This window comes from Poecile atricapillus, chromosome 2 (assembly GCF_030490865.1).
Source record: "Poecile atricapillus isolate bPoeAtr1 chromosome 2, bPoeAtr1.hap1, whole genome shotgun sequence".
NCBI lineage: Eukaryota > Metazoa > Chordata > Aves > Passeriformes > Paridae > Poecile > Poecile atricapillus.
The window spans coordinates 20825932-20849789 of NC_081250.1; the positions used below are offsets into that span (position 1 = coordinate 20825932).

Genomic DNA, 23858 nt, shown 5'->3' on the forward strand with positions numbered 1-23858 from the left:
AAGAAGTAAGTCAGCTCTAAAAATTGCTAGTGTATGGACTACTTTTTGATTTTCCAAAAATCTCACTCTTAATGGTTTAAAATTCCCTGCACTGAGTGCTGAATTCTGCATTTGGGAAAGAAACTCCAGGTAGCTAGTTGCCTGTAACAAGAAGTGCATTGCTTTTATCTGCAGAGGACATCCATGCTTTTGTTGGGTCCTCTTATCTCTTCATAGATGATGTTCACTCAACTGTGAACTCCCACAAATTCAAGAGGCCTGGAGCCTTTCCCAGATCATAGGATGTATTGAACGAGACAAATCTGAGGTCTTACATACAAGGTCTCTTTGCCTTTTTCTGCCGTTTTACTGCATGTTAAAAAATGACATTTGCTTCCTTAGCAAGCAAATGAAATCCTGATATCCCTGGAATGGAAAGTAATATAAAATCTGATTCTTCTCCTGGATTAGATCTGTATAGTTGTTGTCAGTAAACCACATGTAGAATAAGCTGCTAACACTTCTGCACTCTATGTCCCTGCAGCCCCAGCACTCCTGAGCAGAATTTGTCTTTATGATGGAGTGAGTATCTTCAGTGGGAAGAGCACAGCCACACATCCTCTTATCACTCTCTGTGGCAATGAGCTCCCTGCTCCAGTCAGTGTCTTTGGACCAATGCTGCTCAACTTTTACACTGATTCCCACATTGTAGGCTTTGGATTCCAGGCCAGATACAGAGCAATTGGTGAGTATACACTGTTATGTATTCTAGATGATAGAAATATTCTGAGTAACGGTTACATGTAGGAAAGCTGTACCTCATTTTGGGAATACCTTAGTTGGGTGGAGATGGTACATTTTCCCACTGCATTTGCTCAAAACAGTTTTCAGGACCAGGTCAAGGCACTGTTTGGTGTGTATTAACACACTGAATGATGTGTTGCCTCATGATTCTCATTTCTAGACTTTCCATGGGACCAAGTTAGGAACTGAAACATTTTCCCTCTCCTGTAGAAAAAAAATGCAACAATTTTTGGCATATTTTGGTTGGTTGATTGGTTGTTGTTTGCACTGTCTAAGGAGAAACATCACTAGTTTATTTAATTGAGTTAAAGATTTTATCTCTTACAGGAGAATGGTCTAATTCTCAGTTATACTAAAATTACATGATACAATATGGGAAACAGAACAGGTAAATGAACACAGCTATATGCTTTCATTTGATGATCCTCTTGCAGTGACAGGAATGAATGTAAATAAAACTTGGGATACAGATTTATTTTAATTTTTTAATAACTATTTTCACCAAAGCTCTTTTGTCGTTCACAAGAAATCTCTTATGTTTTAGAGAGAAAATGTGAACTTAAAAAAGAAATTTCCAACTGAATTAGGAATTTACATCTGCACAAATATAAATATATCAGAAGAGTGACTTTTATTTCAAAACAAATTTTATTTTTTTCTAGGTTTAACTGGTAGATACCACTTTTATATTTGAAAGCATTATTTTCTAACTGCAAAGAAAAGTGTGAGTTTAACTTTGGTATTTCCCTTAATGCATTCCTCATGTTCAAAGCCACAGCAAAAATGCATAAGGCTAAATTCTTTATGTGAAATGAATGGTCTGATACAGATAAGACAGAGGGACTGGCACTGAGAAATGACAAAGTGCAGTTACTCATGGAAAAGACCTTCATAACTCACTCAAGTCAGTTGCTGCTATCTGACTTGTGACTTCTGACATTTGAGAAGGATAACTGGAGCTTTATTAGCTTGTTGTTCTATACAAAGCAGATTCTGCCAATTAACATTCCTCTTCCCCTTAGTTGCATTGTTTGCTGCAAAAAAATGAAAAAGGCTTCCCCCTCCTAGTGTAGAATAATGCTGATTCTTTATCTTCCCAGCTCCTATCCTTTATCTGCCAGTTCTCCAGGCTGCCAGCCTGAGTTGTCGAGGGCTCTGCATCCAGCAGCACCCTCTGTGGGACTGTCTTTGTTAAGGTGGTGGCCTGGGCAATGGCATCTTCTTTAAAACATGAAAAACTGTGGGTGGCTCTGAGCTTATCAACAGGATGCAGGGAGACTAGGGGAAACTTTTTTATTTTTTCCCTAATTTTAAGATTGGAAAATGAAGTTTGAAGCTAACAATGGAGATTAGAGTTTTTGTTCCCTGAAGCACTGAAGCTGGGAACAAACATCTACATCCTGGCTGCATTTGCATCCATGGTGAGAAATTAAGCAGTGCCTTGAGTTTAGAGCTGCAGAGTTTAACTTGCTATTCAGCCAGAAAACAAATATTCAGTCCTTCAGCTCAGCCACCCCACAATGCTGGTAAGTCCCAGCACAGGGTGAAGTGGGAACAGGGTTAGTGATACCTGGAGACTCCTCTATGCATTTCTGTGCAGAACAAACACTAAACAAAGCAACAAAGCAACGTCCCTGCCCTGACAGGATGTTGACGGATGATGAAGCTCCACATATAATTATTCCAGAAATGTCAGAGATTTGGCTATGAGTGCAGTTGGGGCTAATTAGAGGCTTCCATCGGGCCAGGATCTGGATGAAGGCATGTCTTTGCCCACATATCAGCCAGGTTTCTCTTTGCAAGCTGGAATGAGTGCAGAGCTATTCTCACTCATGCTGCTGCAGAAGGCACCCATCCCACTGCTGCTCCCTGGACCTACTGCAGGACACTTGAAATCAGGCTCAGTCTTTTCCTGCACAGCACCAGTGTGATTTGGTATGGATTAGTATCAACTTTTTATTGCAGTGCTGATTAGTCTTCCACTGCAGAGCACAGCCTGACAGATTTCTCACATCTAACACTTCTAGGCATGACAATGTAGACTGCTCCAAATATATCAAGAGTCTTTCTTTCCTTGTGGGTAAACTCCCAAAAGAAATATGAAAGTTAGGACCAAGCTAGTACTCAGACACTAATCACTTTTTCTGTTTCCTTTACAGCTTGTGGTGGCACTTTCAGTGGCTCTGTTGGTGTTATCAGCAGTCCAGCCCATTCAGTTCTTGATTATCACAACAACATGAACTGCTCATACTACATCACAGTTGGAAATGGGAAAGTAGTGGTTCTGAAGTAAGTAATCCAAACTCAGTTTGTCATAAATGGAACAGGGAGGTCTCTGATTCCAGTTAAAGCAGCAATTATTGACAATATTTTCTGTGACTCTCCTTTTCCAAGGTCAAAGCTAAACTAAAATAAGAAATGGTTACTGTAGTCACTTTTATCAGCCTGAGGCTCCCTTCCATCTTTCTTTTTAACTTGTTATGTAAAAAATCACAATTTTAAGTTCCCACTTTGGTTACCGACAAGACAAAGCCATTGCAACTCATGCTTTTTAGTTAAATTCTGTCTGCCTTTGAGAAGTTTATACAAGAAAAATAATAATTCTTTTAGAAGCGTAGTAATCATTTTAGAGCCAAAGTAATAATACCCACCCCAAAGTAGTGTATTCCTGAGTGCATGCTGTCTTGCCTAAGAGAGGGATGTTATTGCCACAAAATCTTGCCACTGAGAAATGAGAAACTGATCTGTTCTTCAATCATATGACTGTGAATTAGGAGAACATTTCCCAGCTAAGAGGAAGACTCACTGGCCTGCACTCTGTGCCTGCATTTTATGGGCTGCTCGGGTGCCCAAGGAAATTGCAGCCTGCTCAACTGCAGAAGTGAGAGAGGGTGTGTTTGCACAGGAGACACCTGCTGCTTCATAGAAAAGCTGAGGTGTGCTGAGAGTTTGCCTTGCAAGAGGCCCAGTGGATGAGGGTCCCAATCCTTTGAGGCTTGTTGGCTGAAGAGTTTTGCCATGCATTTAATAACTGCTTGGTTTATTCCTGAAGAGACATGTTTTGCCTCTATATGGCTTTGGCTAATGCTAGTACTTGGACCTTTCCTCAAGCACTGAAACACACGTAACACAGGAAAAGAAGTGAAAATGTGATACCTAAGGCTCCAACTGTGTTTTACAGATTCAACAACTTCCAGCTTGAAATATCTCCCTCCTGCTACAAAGATTACGTGGCAGTATATGATGGCTCGGATACTCATGCTCCTCTCCTTGGGAAATTCTGTGGCTCAGAATTGCCTCCAAATATTAAGAGCTCCAGTAATACCTTGTTCCTGGTGTTTAGCACTGACTTCTATGGAGCAGACAGAGGATGGAAAGCATCCTTCAGAGAATCCTTAGGTAAGTGTATTATCTGGCTTCTAATCTGCTGGTAAGTCATTTCTTTAGGTGAAGAACTGTTGTGACCTCCCTCTCTAGGGGTGTGTGAAACAGAAGAATGTTTTTGATTTTGTGAAAATTGAGTGACCTAAGCTAAATACTGTCCTTATGGGATCCCTGCATTCCAGTCTGGTTCTGAACTGATCTCCTTCATTCTTTGCTACCCTTTCCCTGCCTCTCTGAAGGTATTTCTTGGGTGACTGAAAGTTTATAAGCACACAAAGGCCTCACTTTTGGAGGAAATACAGCAATACCTGAGAATTCTTATTCTTCTGTCGTAAAAGGTTGGTGGCATGCTAAAGATGCCTCCTTTCAATCTATGTTCAGTTTCAATTTCCTTTCAGTTTCCCTCACACCTTCTAAAGAACTAAAGTGTTGAGGTCAGTTAAGATTGTGGTTCCTTACCAGGCACCACTGTGCTGATTTCTACTGATTTGTGGAATCATTCTGATTAGCTGGCCATATGTAAATGGCATCATAGTAAGAAGGCACTGGATGCCTTTTGTTTTGATGAATGCAAGAATAAGAGGCAGATTTTTACCTTAAAAAACACTTTAAATTCAATTCTCTAGTTATGAGAACAAGGTGTAAAATGAGATTTTTATCTTATCAGAATTGTTTAGGGATGGTATACAACAAATTATTATTACATGCAAATTGATTTCATGTCATCTCTACTACTTTCCTGTATAATTAACTCCATGTCTTTTGTGGTCTAGAAAGAGATAATTGTCTGGTTTGCAAAGCTGGCGCTCAGACAGATCAGAATGAAAGGCCTTTGTGGCAGAGAAAACATAGTCTTCTGCTGAGTCATTGAATCCCCTCCCTACCCCTAGCCAGTGACTTTCGCATTTGATAGTCTGAGGAAGTATTTACAGATAAGGAAAATAACAGGTTCTACAGGCTTTGCCAAGAAAAATATTCCCACAGCATCTCATAGTTATTACTATTATTAACTCTTCCTTTGCTTCACTCAAAGTAATTGCTACAGAAATGCTTAAGACCTTGTGCGTGGTATTCCAGGTAACTTAATGTTGCTTCACATGTTGCTGTCTTTAAACCCTGAAGTATCAGTTGTTATAGATGCCCTGCAGCCTAGTTTCATATTTCCAGGGTGAGATCATCAGGAACTCCCCAAGCTCTTCCTCTTCCTGTTGGCATTTAATCAATTTTTTTAGCCACTGACTTTAGATTTATTTGTGCAGCTTTCCAGATAGTCTTCTTAAACACACAACAGAACACAAGCCAAGCTCTTCAAGTCAGTACCATGCCTGATAATTTCCTAGAGTGAGGAGGAGAGAAACCTTCTATGAATAAACTTTGACATCTCTTAGATGTTTTGGAGGGACATTTCTGGAGGCTCTCAAGGAAAAAGAGGTTAAGATGTTGCATAGGTTACTCTGGAGCTATGAGTTAAAAGTTATAAAAGATGCTCAGGCAGAGATATCGGTTGTGTGACAAAGAGCCTGTGGTGGTGAGATGCTTAATGGTAGGTCTTCTCTCTTCATTGTGGGAAGAAAGCCACAGGAACTAAACCACACAGCCATTAGCAAGCATCTTGGCAGTCCCATGATAGTACAGAATAGCCAAAAAGTAGAAAAGCATATTATAAAAGGAAAACATGAGTCACATCCTATAAATGTTTCCAGTTTGGCTGGCCTGAAAAACAGAGCCAGGAAAATCTGTGACACATCTTTGTGCTATGAGGTTTGAGATTATGCTTCAAAAAAAAGAGACTAAAACCATGAAGATCTAAAAGCCTGTTATTCTACACGGTGCTTTAGAGAAGCTCCCTCATGTCTGTTAAAAGATAAAGGCCATGTGGTTTTGTAAGAGTACAAATGCAATCAGATGACAATTCATAATGATAAATCCCTTGAATAAGGAAGATAGTATCTATAGAGAAACAAGAAGCCTCATTCTCTGTTGGATGACAATGAGCACATTATTCTCTAGTTGCCCCAGGGAAACACAACTGGATAACGTAATTATTGCTCTCTGTTTCATGTTGTGAGTGACCCTGAGTATGTATTGGAAAGAAACAAACAGAAACAGTATGTTGTTTCTGTTAGTAGTAAACTAAACTATTTCCTTTCTCCACAAGCTCTTCCAATTTCTTTCCTGATCAGGCTCTTTTAGAAATACTGCCTAATTCTAGGATTACCCAGGCACTCAAAGAGCTAAACCCTGAAATTTCTGCAGAAAACCTTCCCTGATTTTATTAAAACAATTTGTTTTCATCACCGATCCTGCCCCCAACAGAAATTCAAAGTCACCCCACTAGATAGAAAAAGGACACTAAAAGAAAGTATGAAATAGTGTTAATTTGACAATTTAGCAACATGTCATCTTTCTTGTCAAATCTCTTTTCTTACCCTGTGCTGCTCCATACACTGTGCAATAAAAAGTGTGCATTTTACAGGCAGCATTCTTTGTCATAACTCTGTGAGATGGTGTGTTTGAGGCAAGAGAACATGTGGTCCTTGTGATGTGGTTCAGAGGGTTTATCTTTTCACTATTTCTGCTGCTAAGTTTGGGCACTTATCAGCCTCATTTTTGGAATCACTAGGACATACTCTCAGGCAGATCTGGAAGATACCAGCCTGCTTCAAGTGTTAAATTTGTGGAAAGACAGACTCCTCTTACCTTAGTTACCACTGACCTTTTTTCTACCTTTGTTCTCAGTCTGTAAAATGAGAATTATAATTCTTTTCCACAGCAAGCATGTGCTCCTCTAGACAATCAATAGAAGGATGAGAAGATAGAAATCAATATCAGTTTAAGGCATTTGGTTACATGAGATGTCTCTGTAAAGGAAGGAAAGCTAAAATCTCTCCCCAAAGAATGAGATCTGCATATACCGAGCTTGTGACTTGGCTAAAGATCTCCTGATTATCTCTTAAGTTCTAAGGGAAGATCTGAGTTTTTTAGCTGACCCTGGCTGGCAGGGACAGAGCCTGTAGACACCTCTGCCATCCCTGCTGTAATAGCACAAATAGCACTTTGGTGACAAATAGAGCTTCTGCCTATTCCCATTCAGTAATGGGATGACCCTCTCACCTGAATTTGTGATCCCCTGAGGCATATGATACAACAGCTAAGAAGACATAAATATTTGGGATGTTTTGTTGTTTTAAAGGGTCAGAAATCCCTGTTGGAAGATACAGCTGTGATTTTAACAGGAAATAATTTCTCCTTGAAAGCTCTCTGTTCATGTACATAGCTTCATTGTCTCAGTGATGAAAAATGCCTCACGTTCTAAACCATCAGAGAAGGATTGAGGGGTTGTCTGAAATTCAGGCCTGCTCACTGAGGCTTTCTAAGAAATTCAAATGAATGTACAAGAAGCAAAGTGTTGCACATGGTTAGATGAGTGAGTTGAGTCAGAAGGCTCCTCTTGAGTTTCATTCACACAATACAGGTAGAACAGTTGGGACAGTGGAAAAGGTGGGGTGAAAGAGGGGGAGGAAGATTGCCTCCTTTTCTCTGCTGCCCTAAATTCTGCTTGACTTCAAGCTGTGACCAGTTTTTTCCGCTCCCTTTTTTATACTATCTTTTGTGAACATGCAGGAGAAATCCAAGTTTATGTGTTGTGAAAGACTAGCATTGTGTACTGGACTAATACCATTGTGGTCCCTTGTTTGCATTATTTTGGGGCTTATGAACTCATGAGCCACAATTCCATTGCACAAGGCACTGCACAGAATAAAGCAACAATCTAATGTCACAAAAAGATTATGATTTAAACACAAGATGAAGAAAATCCAGTGGATATAGACTGGCAAGTAGAATAGGGCAGCCACAATGAGAAGACTAGTGTTGCTGGCTCTAGGGCAGGAGAAATGTCTCCTTTGGCAACCATTAGGCAGTTGGAATGTTAATTCCTGAAACACTCCATCCTCTACATTGTCCTCAGTTTGCTCAGTGTTTCCCTCAAGGATCTCTCCATTCTTTTTATACAAATCATCATTTCTATTGAATGAATATTAATCATTTTACATGAGAAAAATAATCATAAGTAAGTAGAGTTTAGAAGAAAAATAGCTGGAAAAATTAATCTTCCCTGATATACCAGAAAAGTGCATTAATATGTAATTTACATAAATAATCTAGTTTGCATATAATAGATTATAATCTACATGCTTTTCTTCTTGACAAGATTATCTGTAACTTGCCTGATAAATCACCCAGAGGTATCTGCCTTCTCTTGTTCTATTTGCTGTGTATTGAATTACTAAAAGCTTGTCACTAACAGGCTGACACTCTCCCCTAACGAAATCACAGTCTATTTCTTAAAAAATTGATCCAGTAGAATTTTCCCAGCATTTTTATGCTATTTTATTATATCAACAGCAACAAAAAATGTCTCATTTCATTCTAGTTCATATTCTGCCCTGTAAACTGAAACTGTGGCTTACTCTATGTTCAGTTTCTAGGGGCACTTTTTCAGCAGTGATCAGCATGCACAGCTCCTGCAGAGTCTTTTTGGGTTGTTCAGAATTGCTGTAAACGCCCTCACAATTCTGAAAGAGCAATATAAGGTGTAAAATATTGGTTTGGATATTCTGTTGCATAGGCCAGGGGTAGGTGACTTTTTGTGAGTCATATTTAAATTCTTGTATGACCAGAAAGAGTTCATTGCACTGATTCATGTAATTAATGTTGGTACCTGCTGTAGGTGGTACCAGGCACCTGCACTGATAACAGCAGTTATGGTCTGTTATCTAGAAAGCACATAATATTCAGCACAGCTGAATCCTGCAAATTTTTCTTTCTGCACCAAAAAATGTTTTAGAAGTATGTGTTCTTGACTGTGGCATGTGAATGTAGTTGTATTTTCTCATGCCTTTGGAAATACAGCAGTGTCTTGCAGAGATTTCACATCCCATTAGGACTGGTTTCCAGGGGTATATCTCAAGGTATCCAACCTGAACTTGGAACCTGAATAGGGTCTAGCTGAGAAGTAAATTGTCTGAATGTCACAAGTCTTCTGGCAGAAATTTCTCTGGGCTTTGAGTTCACACAATTTTTGCCAAATATATTATCCATTAGTATTACACATTTCATTACACTGCCATGTATAACTTGTGATTAGTTTTACGTATTAAAATAAGTGAATAAATTGTAGCTAATAATATCTTTTCTTGATCTTATTATAGTCTAGGAAAATAAGAACACCCGTGACAAGATCAGAATATATGATCACAATTCCCAGACTGTCTCTAAATGTATTTTGGGGCTCAAATATAAAAATATCCATCAGCTTGAAATCTCACTAAATTTAGAAAGCATATGCAGTGTTGAATTACATCTCTTTGGTGTCTGAAACAATACAACTGTTGAGCTAAAGGATGGTCTACAAATGCCTCTAAGAAATGTTAGTTAATTAGTCACAGGGTCACAGAATGGGTGAGGTTGGAAGGGACCACAGTGGGTCATCTGATCCAACCTCCCTGCTCAAGCAGGGTCATCCTAGCAATATGCAGCACATTGCATAGGACTGCATCCAAACAGTGCTTGAATACCTTCAGTGAAGGATTTCTTCCTCTAAAGCAAAATAAATAGAAAGGGCTTGCATGCTCAAATTGGAGATAAGAAGAAAAGCAGACATTAAAATAAGAAAATTCTGTCTGATCTGATCAGAAAAATTGAGGTGAAAAGTTATTTTCAGACACAGTAATTACATATCTTTGTAGTGACTAAATGGTTAAAAGCTGATGGGATATTCAGATTAATGGCGCTTCACGAAAGTGTGAGTGAACTGCTAGCATGAATTGTCTTAGCTTGACTGAAGTCAATGACTTCTTCACTGAAAATCTGTCCTCTGGTGCATACAAAAAAGAGATGAGGAGACATTTCTCATTTGCAAGAGAGATCTGCAAAGGCTTAAGTAGCTGTGGTGACAAATATGAACACTAATTCAGTATTAGTAAGTATTGGAATTAGGAAAATCAGCATGTCAGCCTCTGGTCTCCCAGACAAGCATCAAGGAGATGGATAGGACAGTACATTGATCGCAGTTTTGTAGGCTTGGCACAGAGTATGTCTGAACTGTTATATTTGGTATCAGTCCAAAGAACCTTAAGGATACAAATTTCATCTGACTGCATTTGTGAAATCTGGCCAAAGCAGAATACTGGGGCTTTATAGTCCTAAATGTCACTGCTAGTACCATTGCCAGGCCATCAAACCAGTCAAAAAGCTTTTCTGCATGAAGGCTAGATAAGGACTCTAAAGGGCCTTGTCCTTTCAGAGGTCTCCTGAAATGTTGCAGACTCAGTGGACGGGGCCTGCAGCCACACAAAATCAGGATATTGGTGCAATGATTGCCAAACATGGGAACAGCCCAGCTTGAGAAGGTTCACAACCTTCAGTATCAGCCATGAGACAAAGGAGAAGAGTACAATTTCTCACTCCAGCCCTGTCCTGAGCCTTACTGTTTGAAGCCATGATCCAGACAAGGTATGAGTTAATTGTTAGAGCCACAGTAAGTCCAGCCACTCCCACACACTGGAAATAAGACCAATCAAGAAAGAAGAATTAGCCTTAACTGAATTACTCTTTACTTATACTGATCTTTAGTTCAGATCAGAGAGAAGTCAAAGAGTTCCCAGGGATGCTTCTAGGCAAAACCTAAAGAGAGTCAGAAGTCTTGGAGGGGGGATTTTCATTACTGTCAAGTAGAACTAGACAATTCCTTTAACTTTGCAGCCTTCTAGTAGCTGTTTAGGGTGCTCATTTGTAAAAGGAGGGAAAACCAGAAAATCGCTTTGTTGTCTTTTGAAACGTCAGTGGTGTAGTTGATTCTGATAGATTTCAAGCTATTCAGTAGGTTACCCTTTCATTGCACCCATACCTGTATAAATGAACCTTACCCCTGGCTGTACTTCAAAGGCAGGAAGCTTCAAAGATTTATCTTCATCTTCATTCCATATCTAGAGGGTATAGCTCTTAACAGAGAAACATGTGCTTGGTCTCTGCTGTAATGATTTTTATTTGCCATAGGGAATCTTCATATCCTTCTTTTCTGAATGATCCTTGAGCCTTTTAGTTTCATTAATGCTTCCCACCAAAAGCAATTAGAGATGACAGTGTGTGCCCTAGTTCTGATAATTTGCTTCTCTGGCAAGCTGTTTATGAGAACAAGATTGCCATCTGATTTATGATGACCTTATGATTGTTATTTCAAATAAGAAAGCAAAGACTGAAACAAGAGAGTCAGCCATGTAGTTGGTCCATCTGCTGACAGAGAGATTGTTCTATAAGGTACATTTCTCATTATCTTAATCAAGTTTAGCTTTTAATATTTAAGAGTCTGTTCTACAAATTAACAGACTTCTCAGTCACAGATTTTGCCTGGATTTTAGCTGCATTTGTTTCTGGCTATATTAGCCAGTGATGAATATCTTTCCATTAAAAATCACCTGCAGGCTGGATGGCTACTCTTTGGCCTTCTGCTCAGAAGTGGTGCTGACTTTTAAAACAATGTGTTGTGTCCTGGCTAAAATGCAGTGAGATAGTGTTTCTCTTAGTTCCCTCGTGTTAAACAGTTGCTTCCTTATTTACTTGTGGGTGTTCCCCTTCATCTACACAGTTTCACTCTTGTGTAACTTCTGGTGCCTGCAATCAGACATAACATTGATCAGCACTGAAATGCACCAAGATAGATGGATTTTTTTCTTTATTTGGCTTGATGTAGGACTACTTGATATCTGGTCAGCCTCCAGTTTAGCCTTCATTTTACCTTGTACTGTCCTGTAAGCATCTGACTCTATCCCAGCTGAACAGGCCAGGCATTGTGAAACTTCATCTTTATTAACTATAAATCACATTTTCAGTTATTTATCTCCCCTTAGATGATATTGCTGGCTATACTATACTAGCTAGAATTAATTTTCTGATAAGGAGAATTTGGCCTGCTTCTCTCTCTGTCAGGTCCTTTTCATATACTGTATACACAGAGCTTACCCAAAATGTGTATTTTTTGTCATTAGAGCTGTCTTTATAGCTGCACACTTAGCAGTGAATTTCACCACTGAAAAGATCCAGACATTTAATATTCAAGAAAAGGATGATCCCACAGCCCTGAGATCCTTCTTTTACGTGGGTCTGTGGCAATTCCCTGACTCATGTTGCCATGGTCTGACTGGCATCTCTGCAATTTTATCCTTGAAAAAGGGAAGGGGAGCTTTGTTAGCATCTGACACATATACCAATAGACTCAATATTGCAGGGCTGGATGGTCAGACTATGATCTTTGACTGGCATTTATACGCTTAATGTTATGTTTAAATGCTTGCAGTTGATAGCCTCAATAAATTGTTTCAGGGGAATAGATCGTGCATAAGGATGAACACAGAGAAAAAGATAGGGAAACTGCCCTCTTAGGGCCCAGGCACCCTCCTGTCTGACATTTTCCTCCTTCCTAGACTATTTGTGAGAATGTGATTTATTGCTCACATTTCCCCTGCTGTTGTTCTCGCCTTCTGCAGTGGCACTGGAATGAATGCTACTAACACTTTTCCAAGTCTCTGACTTCATCAAATGCCCACAAAATAGGGCTATATTAATTCCTGGCTTTTTCACTTTGTAATAAGTTTCTTGCGTTCATTTTTAACTATAGAAAAATCTGAAATCTAATGATATTAGGATTTTTGTTTTAAGCAAACTGCTTTACAGGGTGGGGTTTTTCTGGCTTTGGTTGGTAGAGCAGGATGACTTTCAGCCTTAGTCATTCTGCTTTAACCACTATAGTCTCGCAAGCCCCGTGTTACTGATGCAATCCTGATGCTTGGATGCTGTTTTTTCACCATCATGGTCTTTTGTAATACTGTAGCTCAAGTAAGGCACAGTTTTATATGTCTGGAAATGTATCAGTGTGTCAAGGTTAAGTCACTGAATGTGCCAGAAAGGCATATTTTACATACCCAGATGAAATTCTGAAACTCTGCTTGTGTTTGTTAGCCACAGCTGCAGCTTTATTTTTTACTGAATGCTCATAAATGGATTTGCTGCAGAAGACAACAGGCTTGCAGTTACTCCTCTGCTTTGTGCAGTTTACAAAAACTCTTTCCTCAGATCCCAAAGCAAGAGTAAAACAATATTTTATTTAAATTCCAAAGTAAAATAAGTGGCCACAGTGGATGATCACATTTACTAGCCCAGTCCAACCTCTGGAAATCAAACTATTAAGAAAGAAAAAAAAAACCAACAAAACAAAAACAAACAAACAAAAAAAGCCTGTCAGATAATCTCTGGTTTTTTGCTTGTTTGGAATTCAATCTGGTAAATAACTGCTTTTCCCCGAAGGTAATTTCTTTCAGTGTGACTGACTTTGTTGGGTTCAAATTTTCACAGTAAATAAGTCAAGGACTTACCCCTGGCTGTGGGAACCAAATGAAAAGCAGCCTGCATTTCAGAGGGGCTGTAAGTTCCCACCAAGCAAAATACTTCCAGAAGTAAGTCCCTTTTAGCTAGATTTGTGAATACGGTGTCAGGCTGCCAAATTCAATCCCTCTAGGATGCAGCTGTATTGCCAAAATAAGCAACTTGATTTATATCACATTTTCAAAGCCAACAGTTCAGTGCCCCCTACTGACTAAATATTTTCAGCAGCCAGCAAGGATCGCGTTCAAAGGCCTCCAGACCAATGCTTTTCCGTTTCACTGCTGCCCTCTGTCTCCCTTTTAAAGACTTCTATTGACACATTTTCAAAGTAAATGGTGTTTTTATATTCAACAAAAGACATGAGCTTTTCTTAATTCACTCTATGAAATCTAATTGTGATTCATGTCTCTCTTTGTGTTGAAAATCTTTTAATCACTCAGATCTTGCAAGACAGGACAGTAAAATACTGTAGCACAGATAAAAAGCTCCTGGCTTAACATTAAAGAGTTGAAGATTAAATAAATGCCAGGAATTGCTGTTAAAAAGCTTCTGCTTCTTCAACAGGACCTCAAAATGGCTGTGGTGGTTACTTGTCAGCTTCAGCTTCTACCTTTAGCCCTCCAGTCTCCAATGTGACCAGAAGATACGAGAAAAATCTGGACTGTGTATGGATTATAACTGCACCTGTAAACAAGCTGATCAACCTCACCTTCACTTCATTTCAGCTTGAAGCACAATCTGCTCAGATTTGCAGATATGATTATGTCAAAGTAAGACAGCTGAGTATTTTAACAAGAAAATATCATTGAGATGCAATCCATTATCTTCTCCATGAGGCTAACTTAATTAATAGAAAATGGTCTTAAGAAGAAATTAAATTTCTTAATATAGTTAAATTTTTTCATTGGGTTAGATTACTACTCCAGATGTCATTCTGCCTTTCTTGAAACCAGTAAGAGTTACATTACACACACTTCTGCTCTTAGACTGCTCATTTAATGAGTATTTATTCCACAGAATAGAAACAAAACAAAACTCAAACACAGGTAAAGTAAAACTTCAGAGTAAACTTGCAGATTCATTATCATACACAATTGCTTGAAAGGACTAGAATTAATAAAATTTTTCATTTTTTTATCAAAAGTCTTGGCGCTCAGTGCTCACCTGTAGAAGCTATTTTCTTGGAGATGAGCATACAAAATATCAGATAGCAGAATGGTGCTAAACAAACTCCACCAAGGAATTTTATAGATCCTATTAAACATTTGAGATACTCAATGAAACAAGGAATTAATTCTACATTTTGATGAATAAAATCAATCCTCTTACTGAAAAGCACTTTTGAGGTTACATATAATAAAGAGAGTGCCAAATTAAAATGTAATCATTTTTTGATAGATTTGCTGAGACAGGACTAGAATGATCCATAATGAGATTTACCCTGTCCAACAGAATTAGGTAATATGGCAGTGAATAATTGTGGTAATCAAGAACATCCTGTTAAAGCGCAAGAGAACACACTGCACTTTCAAGTAAATGAAATTGTAATGTAAGGAGGGGTCAGAGAATTTTATTTCTCTTTATTTGTTTGTTGTGCCTAAACTATTAGTGGTTTACATATTTTACTTCTTTCAGCTTTATGATGGAGATAATGAAAATGCCAATTTAGTTGGCACATTTTGTGGATCTACAATTCCAGCTCCTTTTCTTTCTACCCGTAATTCCTTGACAGTGAAATTTGTCACAGACAATTCTGTGGAAAGGGCAGGTTTCAATGCCACCTACACCACAGTAGATCGTAAGTATACACATATATGAATACATATATATTGTTATAACTCCTTTATAGAAATTCATATTTAAATAATAACTCAAAATTTGTTCTAGACATAGGCCTCAGGAGGGGGCAAAGACAGTCAGTAGCACAGCATCTTTAGGCAAGCTAAAAGCAGCTTGACCCCAGTACAATTCTCTTTGGTCTTAGCTGGTTGGGAGGAGATTGTCAGTCTGGGAGTGCAAAACAGGAATGTTCACAGATTGTTAACAAATAGGGAACAAACATTTCTTTGAGTTTTATGACATGTAATGACTCCACTAGAATGTATTTTGCTTTTTGTTTTCCTTCTAGAGACTCAAAGACAAACACAAAAGTATACCATCCAAAACTCAACTCCGTTTGAGTTTTGCTCAAAAAATAGTTTACCTAGCTTTCACTCTGTGATGCATTTGTTACTGTTTTACACAGGCCTATGTGGAGGAATCTATAATGCAACTTCTTCATCCCTGACTGCAACATCTCCTAATTTTCCCAATGAATATCCACCATTTACTCTCTGCACTTGGGTCATTGATGCCCCTCCGCAACAGCAAGTCAGGGTGGTGGTAGAGGCCTTCCACCTCCATTCCAGCCAGGACTGCTCTCAGAACTACCTAGAGCTCCAGGATTCACCAACAGTAAGAAATTTACAGGGGATACCATTCCCCATTCCCATTCAGCTCCCTTCACTTTTTGGAAAGAGAGAAGAAGCCTACTATTTGATAATATATTCATTAATGATTCTGTGTGAGGGGCACATCCAAAGCATTACTCACCATGCCCCAATTAACATGTGATAACTGTACACAGACCTCACAGAGGCATGCTATGCCTACATGGAGTTAGACCTGGACACAGTTTTTCACAGGTGAACCAAGTATCAGTGATGCCAAAGTTAATATGCAGAAAATACTGTCCCACAGCAAGTTTTCATTGTGCCTCCTCCCAGCCAAGAACCATAATAAGAATGCATACTTGTGCCAGGAAGAGTGTTAAAAAAACACCAGAAAAAAACCCCAATATTTATGTCTCTCATATTCCAAACCTTCTTTTATGATTTATTATTTTGGCATGACAATACCTCTTATATTCTGTTTGTTTCTAATAATAATTCAATGTGAAATGCTGAGATATTAAGTGATTCCCAGGAGAACTTTAAAATGCAATTTCATAATTGGTATAGGAAGTGTTGAGAGATTAATTTACCCTAAGTTCAGTACATATATAACTGAATTATATTAAGTAATTTGTGATGTATTAAATTCCAGCAGAGCCAAGGGTCAGTCCATAGATTCTGTGGCACTGAAACTTTTCCAGTACCTGAATTTTATTCTTACGATCGCACTGCAATTGTGACTTTCAAGTCAGATGAATATATGATTAACAATGGACTCAGATTTTCCTATCAAGCTACAGGTAAGCTTGAAGAAATGTCCCAAAAAATCTATTCTCTTTCTTTGTTTCATACACTGAAATGCAATACAGAGATCTGAAATCCTTACATGTTTCTGGTTTTCTGTCTCAAGGTTGCAGCAGAGAGTATAATCAAACATTTGGCTACCTGAAGAGCCCTGGCTGGCCTGGTCATCACCCCAATAATGTGGATTGTTTTATCATTCTTCGAGCTCCTCCAAATCACACAATATCTCTCTTTTTCCATGCTTTCAGTTTGGAAGACAGTATCCAGTGTTCACGTGATTTCCTAGAGGTATCATGCAAGTATATATATTTTGTGAGCCTATATAAAAAGTCTTCTGAATAGGATATTAGTACATTTGGATCAAGTTTGGATCAATTCTGATTTGAGCTGACTAAATTAGGGACTAATTTAGTGCCAGAGCTTTATGCTGAAATGTACTTAGATGTTATAGTAAAAGGTTAAATAATACACCCTAGTAAGTCCAAACCCAGTGAATAAATAGTTTCATTATCAGTTAACTTATCCTTACCCAGCTCTTGTTGAGGTTACCCAGTTAACAGAGTCACCTGGAATAGTTTGTGTTTGATACTAACAACTATGCATGAACAGCCATAAATCTGAGTGGTTTTGTTACAGCAGGAGATTCCATCTGCTTGAAATTTTCCTAAAGAAAGATTTTTTTTTTTCCTAAAAAAGCAATTTTTAAAAACCAAAAAAACCCCAATGAAACAGAAACAACAAACTCTAGTGACAACTGTAAGACACCTGCAAAAGTACTTTGTGTTAATAAAAAGCCTACACCATCCTCACTCTTGCAGGTTTCCCAGTTCACTGGCCAGACAACAAAAATCAGATGTCTGTGGCAGAATCATTACTTAGCCCTACTTTCATATCCTCTTTACTGGCTCAAGAAATGGATCTAAGCACCAGCATTATTGGAGTGCAGAAAAAATATCAGATTAAGTCTGAGCTATGTAATATGATCTGTGTCTTAATGTGACTGGGGAAGAGAGCAGTCTGAAGAGTAAAGAATTAATCTTTTCCTCTGGAATATTAACATTTCTTATGAAAAGCAAAACACAGGCTTGAATTGCATAAGAACATCTTAGCTACTAGTCAATTAATTTTTTTCAGTCAGGAGATATACACACTATAACATTTAGTTGCCTGTTTCTGATGATAGTTGTTCTGTGCAATTACATATAAAACTCAGACCAATCAACGGTCTCTTTTTCCTTCTACACTAGAGTACGTGGTAGGAAAAATAGGTGTATTAAAATGACAGCTATAGTATGTATGCAAGTTACTACTTAGTTTGTGCTGTGTTTATATGCATGAATAATTGTGCTGGTGTATATAACTGCATAGGAATTTAATGCTGACAGTATTTTTTGTGTCCCCTGAAGGTCAGAAATGGGAGTGATGTGCAATCACCACTACTTGGCAGGTTCTGTGGAAACACTGTGCCCAGCCCCATCTTCACCCAAAACCATGTTGTCTACCTTCATTTCAAGAGTGATTTTTCAGGGGTTCATGATGGATATGAAATTACTTGGACTTCATCATCAAGTGGTAAGGCTGTAGCTACAAAATAATGCTACATAGAAGGAAAATGCAGCAATGTGGAATTCAGCTCTTTTTGGATCCTTCCTCATCACCACTTTAGACCTTCCCTAGTACCCACAGTCCACTCTTTTCAGTCACCAGAGAGAGGTAGTTGCTCCTCAAGACCACTGGGGCAAGATTCATTTTACAAGGTGGAAGCAATTCCCTCTCCTAATGTTTGCTTTAGAAACCTCAGATGATTACCACTTAAGATGAAGATCTCCTTCTTTCAGTGAGAGGAAAGAAAATATCAGGAACATCTACCTTGGGATCCACAGAGTGGTGGTGCTGGTGGTGACTCAGCTGGCTCCAGTACTCCAGTTGTGATATGCCCAAGGAGCTAGGCACAGCTAAGCCTGAAGAGGACAGGAAGTTGCCCCAAGAAAATAAACTACCTATAACGCTGTGTAGTGACTATATAATGGACATATTCATAAATGGCTTATGAAATGGCAGTAAACAGCTGGGTAATAGTTTCTTCATGACACTGAGTTACTAGAGGTAGGAAAGTTTGTGACCAGAAGAGAATTACTGCAGAATAGCCATACAGTACTGAGTGGCCCAGTGATGGAAAGGCAGAGAAAGCTCAGTGTAGGAAAGTGTCAATAAAGAATGTGATAAAAAAAAAAAATGACAATCCTAACTTAACTTACAAAAATACAGGCACTGAGTTGACTTCTAGTAGTCAACAAGATCTTAGGGGTAAAATAGTTTAATGAAAACAAAAGTTCACTAAGAGTTAAATAAAAGTTCACTAAGAGTTAAATAGACTGGCATAATAATAGAAATTGTTGGAAAAGGAAGAGAGAAGACATAGACAGCCACTGTATCAATCCATAGCTCACACACAAATTGAATGATGTGCACAGTTCTGGTCTCTTCTTCTTATAAAACATCAGGATTAACAAAGGGCTCAACATTAAAAGTGGCTTCTGTATCAGGTATGCTGAGACTTTTTAATCTTGTTAAGAAACTACTGAAGTCTACAAAACTGAGTGATATTGGATGATAAATAGTGATCAGCTGTTCTTTGACTTTTCCCATAGAAGAGCTAGCAGCCATCATGTAAAGCCAGGAGCTCGTAGGTTCAGAACAAACTAGACAAGCCAGTTCTTGACACGGTATGCACTTAAACTGTGGAGCTCCTTCCCACAGCATGAGGGCAATTTTACGTGGATTCAAGGGCTACCCACACAAGTCCATCTGATAAACATTTGTCATTATTAAATAGAAAGGTGCTATCTCTGGAAGTTGTAAACTGAAAATTCTTGAAGACTGTGAGGGTAATCTGGGGCATGACCTGCACATTCTTACTCTATAAACTTGCATTTTTCCTAGATCATCTGCTTCTGCCCACTGTTGAAGATTGAATTTTGGTATAAATGGACTTTGATTTACTTAATATGCCTAATTTCTCTGAGTTGTTCTCTGTATTTTTCTGTCCCATGAGGATTTACTACTTTTCATGCCAAAGAACAGCCACAGCAAATTAATCTCCAGTAGAGTAGCTGGGAACTGAACTGACTAAGGCACAGACTTAAAACTTCAGTTCCTGTTTCAAAGAATTTGGAGGGGGGGCGGTGGTTGCTGTCTTTTAATATTCAGTTATGGCCTTTTAATATTCAGTTAAGCCTGTTGCTTATTCTTAGGCTGCTGAAGCTAGAGCCTCAGTTTTATCTCCTATTACTGTTCTTAGCCACATTAGTTGTCCCAGCTCACAGTCTCTCTGGTTTGCAGCACTACTACTGGTACCGTCCTAATGTACTACATTGTGTATTATCTTGTGAAACTAAGCCTTCTAGGCCAATTAACAGTATGTGCTTCCAGGATGCGGCGGAACATTATACGGCACCGCTGGCTCATTTGCCAGTCCCAGCTACCCAGCGACTTACCACAACAACACTGACTGCGAGTGGGCCATTACCGTGCCCCAGGGACGAATTGTCACAGTGAACTTTGATTTCATCAGCATCGATGACCCAGGGGATTGCAGCAGGAACTACCTGATCCTCTACAACGGGCCAGATGCCAGCCATCCCCCCGCTGGGCCCTACTGTGGGACAGTATGTATTGCCTTCCCTCTGTGACCCCAGAAATGTTAAAAGGAGTTTTACTGTTTCATCTACAAGACCATTTCCCTAATTCTGGCATAAATGCCACACAGATGTGTGGAAGTGAAGGCATAAAGCGTGTGTGGTGCCTTAAAAGCCTTTCAATTCAGACTGTACAGTGACATCTAGTGGGAGGCATCAAAGATGTTTGCTCCGTACTTCTATTGGCGTTTTAAATATTAGCAATATCCTGAGGGAAAAATGCAGCAATAGTTACTAGAAGAGACCTGAGATCACTGTCAATCTATGATCCAATTTGTGTCTCAGTTCTAACTCTCTGACTGTCTCTTCCAAAGGATCTTGCTGTTCTATAAAGCTTTTAATTTTTCTTGTCTTCCATTTTAGGACACAAACATTGCTCCCTTTACTGCTACATCTCATCAAGTCTATATAAAATTCCATGCTGAATATGCGACTTTACCATCAGGATTCCAGTTAAGCTGGACAAGCTAAAACACTGACTATGAGAAATATGTTACCATTCCTTGATATCCTGAAAAGACTTTAGATGATGAAGGAGGTTTGAAGTCCAGTGATGATTATTGCAACTGAAGTAAGGCCTTTTAAAAGTTACTGTAAATGTAGCTGTTGTGAATATGTGGAATTATGTAAAAAAAAAAATTGATGTCCCATTGTGCTCAAAATAAACTTCTACCTACCCACCTGGGAAAAGGAGGTTTTGCTACATATTTTTTATATTCTTCTACATCATTTCAAAATTGTACAATTAATGCTATAAAAATTTAATTACCCAGGATAAAAATTACACATGAAGTTGATGAGAGGACTTAAGACATGAAATCATCTTCAATTTGTTCCCTAGAGTTATGTGGTTTTGCCCCAAGCATCTCTGAAAACATCAGCTTAAGTTTTATTCAAAATATCTAAAATCAGAAAGTGCTAAAAAATGGTCCCTTACACAGATAAGTGTGCTGAAGAACTTTCAGTAATAGTGGGCATTGGGTATAAGAACCAGCTGAATCAGTACTTGAGCATTGATTAACGTAGCAAGGACATGATATGGTTCTAAATCTTAACCAGATTAAGAAATAATGTAAAGATCAGAGCCCTGTGTTCAATATATACAGATATCAGTGGTTATACTTATTGAGTTATATTTTCAAGCTTCAAAGTCTATTTTACAACTGAATATAAAAAACTTCTGAGACTTTCAGTAACTACATCACCCTTCTAGTCAACTTGTAGGCAACTTCCTAGACATTTATGAAACAGATATAACTTTGGAATAGAGCAGACATAAAAATATCAATTGACCTTTGACTACAAGTAGTTTTTCCCTTCCCCAGGCTAACACACATCATATATAAAAGATATTGTTGACAAGGTATACAGAGGACACTTGATTCCCACCACTAAGCATTTTTTGTCACAATCCAGAACAAATGACCAATTCATTTTCTGAATGTCAGCTGTGATTGACAGGCAAGAGAAATTTGCACCACAGGAAAGGAATGGGGGCCTTACCAGAATCCCATTTCACAACTATTACAAGGAATAATACAGTGAAAGCAATTCCTTATTATGATTATTGAAGTAATTAATTATGAAAGGATCTAGGAACTCTTTGAAGATTTCCCAGTGAATGCTGAAAAAGCCATCATTCCATAAACATTCAAAACTTTATAACAGCTGAGCAGATACTCTGGTTAAGATAAAATCTAGAAAAAAACAAAGCAGACGAAAGGGACAAGCTATGAAATACGACCCAAAATCCTCTGGTGGTAATTTAGAAAAAGAGAAACCTGTGAGGTCACACTGGCCAACAGAATGAGGTGTAAGCCAGCATTTTATAACTGTCCAAGGACTAAGAAAAATTGAGCCCATGAATAGGTGATACTTCTGCTAACATGCCGAAGTATAACATGGAAAAATCAGAAGTATCTGTATTTCGATGACATTGAGAGGCATCTGTGTCCTACTGAGCTGCTAGCAAAACAGAAAGTTCCTCTAAAGGAAGACATAAAAGACCATATAATAAAGTTAAATATTTTTGGATTACTAGTCTAGAAAACTTTTGCTAAGAGTCCACTCAAGCTGACCCTGTACTTGCAGTCAAAGGATGATGCAATCTTTGTCCATATTGTTTATTAAAACACCCTACAGGGGATAGCAAGCAGTAAAGAAACATCTGAACAGTCTGAAGATAGAGCCACAAAATAAATTCTAAAGACAGTAAACTCCAAGTACAATCAAGCATGAATTGAGTGGTTTGCCTGCAGAGATTAGGAGGACTGCATTTCTCCCATGTGGAATGTTGCATCACAGGCTTTATGCAACTGGCAGCGAATCTCCTCAAGATCTGGATGCTGTCACTTGCTGCTAGGTGGCTGGACATGGAAGCATCTGATTTTAGGCAAGAATCAGCTTGGCAAGAGTGTTGTCATTTTCTGCGTTTCACCAGCCCAGAGCACAGCTCAGCTAGAAACCACACATGAAAGGGAAAGATATATCCTCCCAAACAGCTCTGTGCCACTGCAGGCAGTGTTCTGTGGTATGTTCACTGCTCCTGCTAAAAGTGGATCAGCCCTGTCAGAAATGAGTTCTCAGGTTAAACATTGGCCTTTTCGGAAGTGTGACAGAGCATAAACTGACAAAGAGAAACCTGTACGTGGTTTTAATGAATGAAGGTCATTAGTGGCTTTTCGAGGCTGGTGTCAGAACCAGTTTAAGGACACCGAGTTGCCCAAGGACACGGCAGTCCCCAGCTCAGCACTGAGTGCTCTGGTGACCTGACATGTGCCAGAGGCCATTCTGGTAACACAATCTTCGCCCTTAAGATATCGAGGGAAACTCCAGCTAAACTGGTGAGTTTGCTGAAATCTATACTTCAGAAAGACTGTTTTCATGACGAGAAAAAGCATGTTTCATTTTAAAGCAATTAAATGCTTTTGGACATTTTTATACGATAAATACTTGCTGTTGGCAAGATCTGTCGCATCATCAAATTTTATAAAATCATTGAAATTCTGCAGAAGAATAAAGAGCACTATGAATGAGAGGAAGAGAATTTTTAAGGTTTATTTTTAAATCTAACAACAATTAACTAATGCTTGGTGCATTTTTAAATGTTAGAAATACTCAATACCTATGCATAATTTTATTTAAAAATGAGTAAAATGCATGATGCTATTTAGAGAAAAAAGAAAAATGTCCAGCAGAGAATTTGTGCCCATGAAAACTGTTGAATGAAGCTGCTGGTACAAGCTTCAATTGATCCAGCCAAACTGACTCTCGCCAAAAATAGTCAAAGTCTAAAATTAAATTATCAAATCCATTC

At 38.6% G+C, this 23858-nt stretch overlaps 1 protein-coding gene across 1 annotated transcript in view; it reads left to right on the forward strand.

Moving 5' to 3' along the window:
• CUBN (cubilin) overlaps positions 1–21399 on the forward strand; it is a 142745-nt gene extending 121346 nt beyond the window's left edge. The window contains exons 57-67 of the mRNA XM_058833158.1: positions 524–724; positions 2943–3072; positions 3965–4182; positions 14173–14378; positions 15244–15406; positions 15854–16062; positions 16693–16840; positions 16951–17132; positions 18251–18416; positions 20277–20512; positions 20906–21399. Coding sequence (XP_058689141.1) covers positions 524–724; positions 2943–3072; positions 3965–4182; positions 14173–14378; positions 15244–15406; positions 15854–16062; positions 16693–16840; positions 16951–17132; positions 18251–18416; positions 20277–20512; positions 20906–21013 — 1967 coding nt within the window. The 3' untranslated portion in view covers positions 21014–21399. The remainder of the gene's footprint in view (positions 1–523; positions 725–2942; positions 3073–3964; positions 4183–14172; positions 14379–15243; positions 15407–15853; positions 16063–16692; positions 16841–16950; positions 17133–18250; positions 18417–20276; positions 20513–20905) is intronic.
• The last annotated feature ends 2459 nt before the right edge of the window (positions 21400–23858 follow it).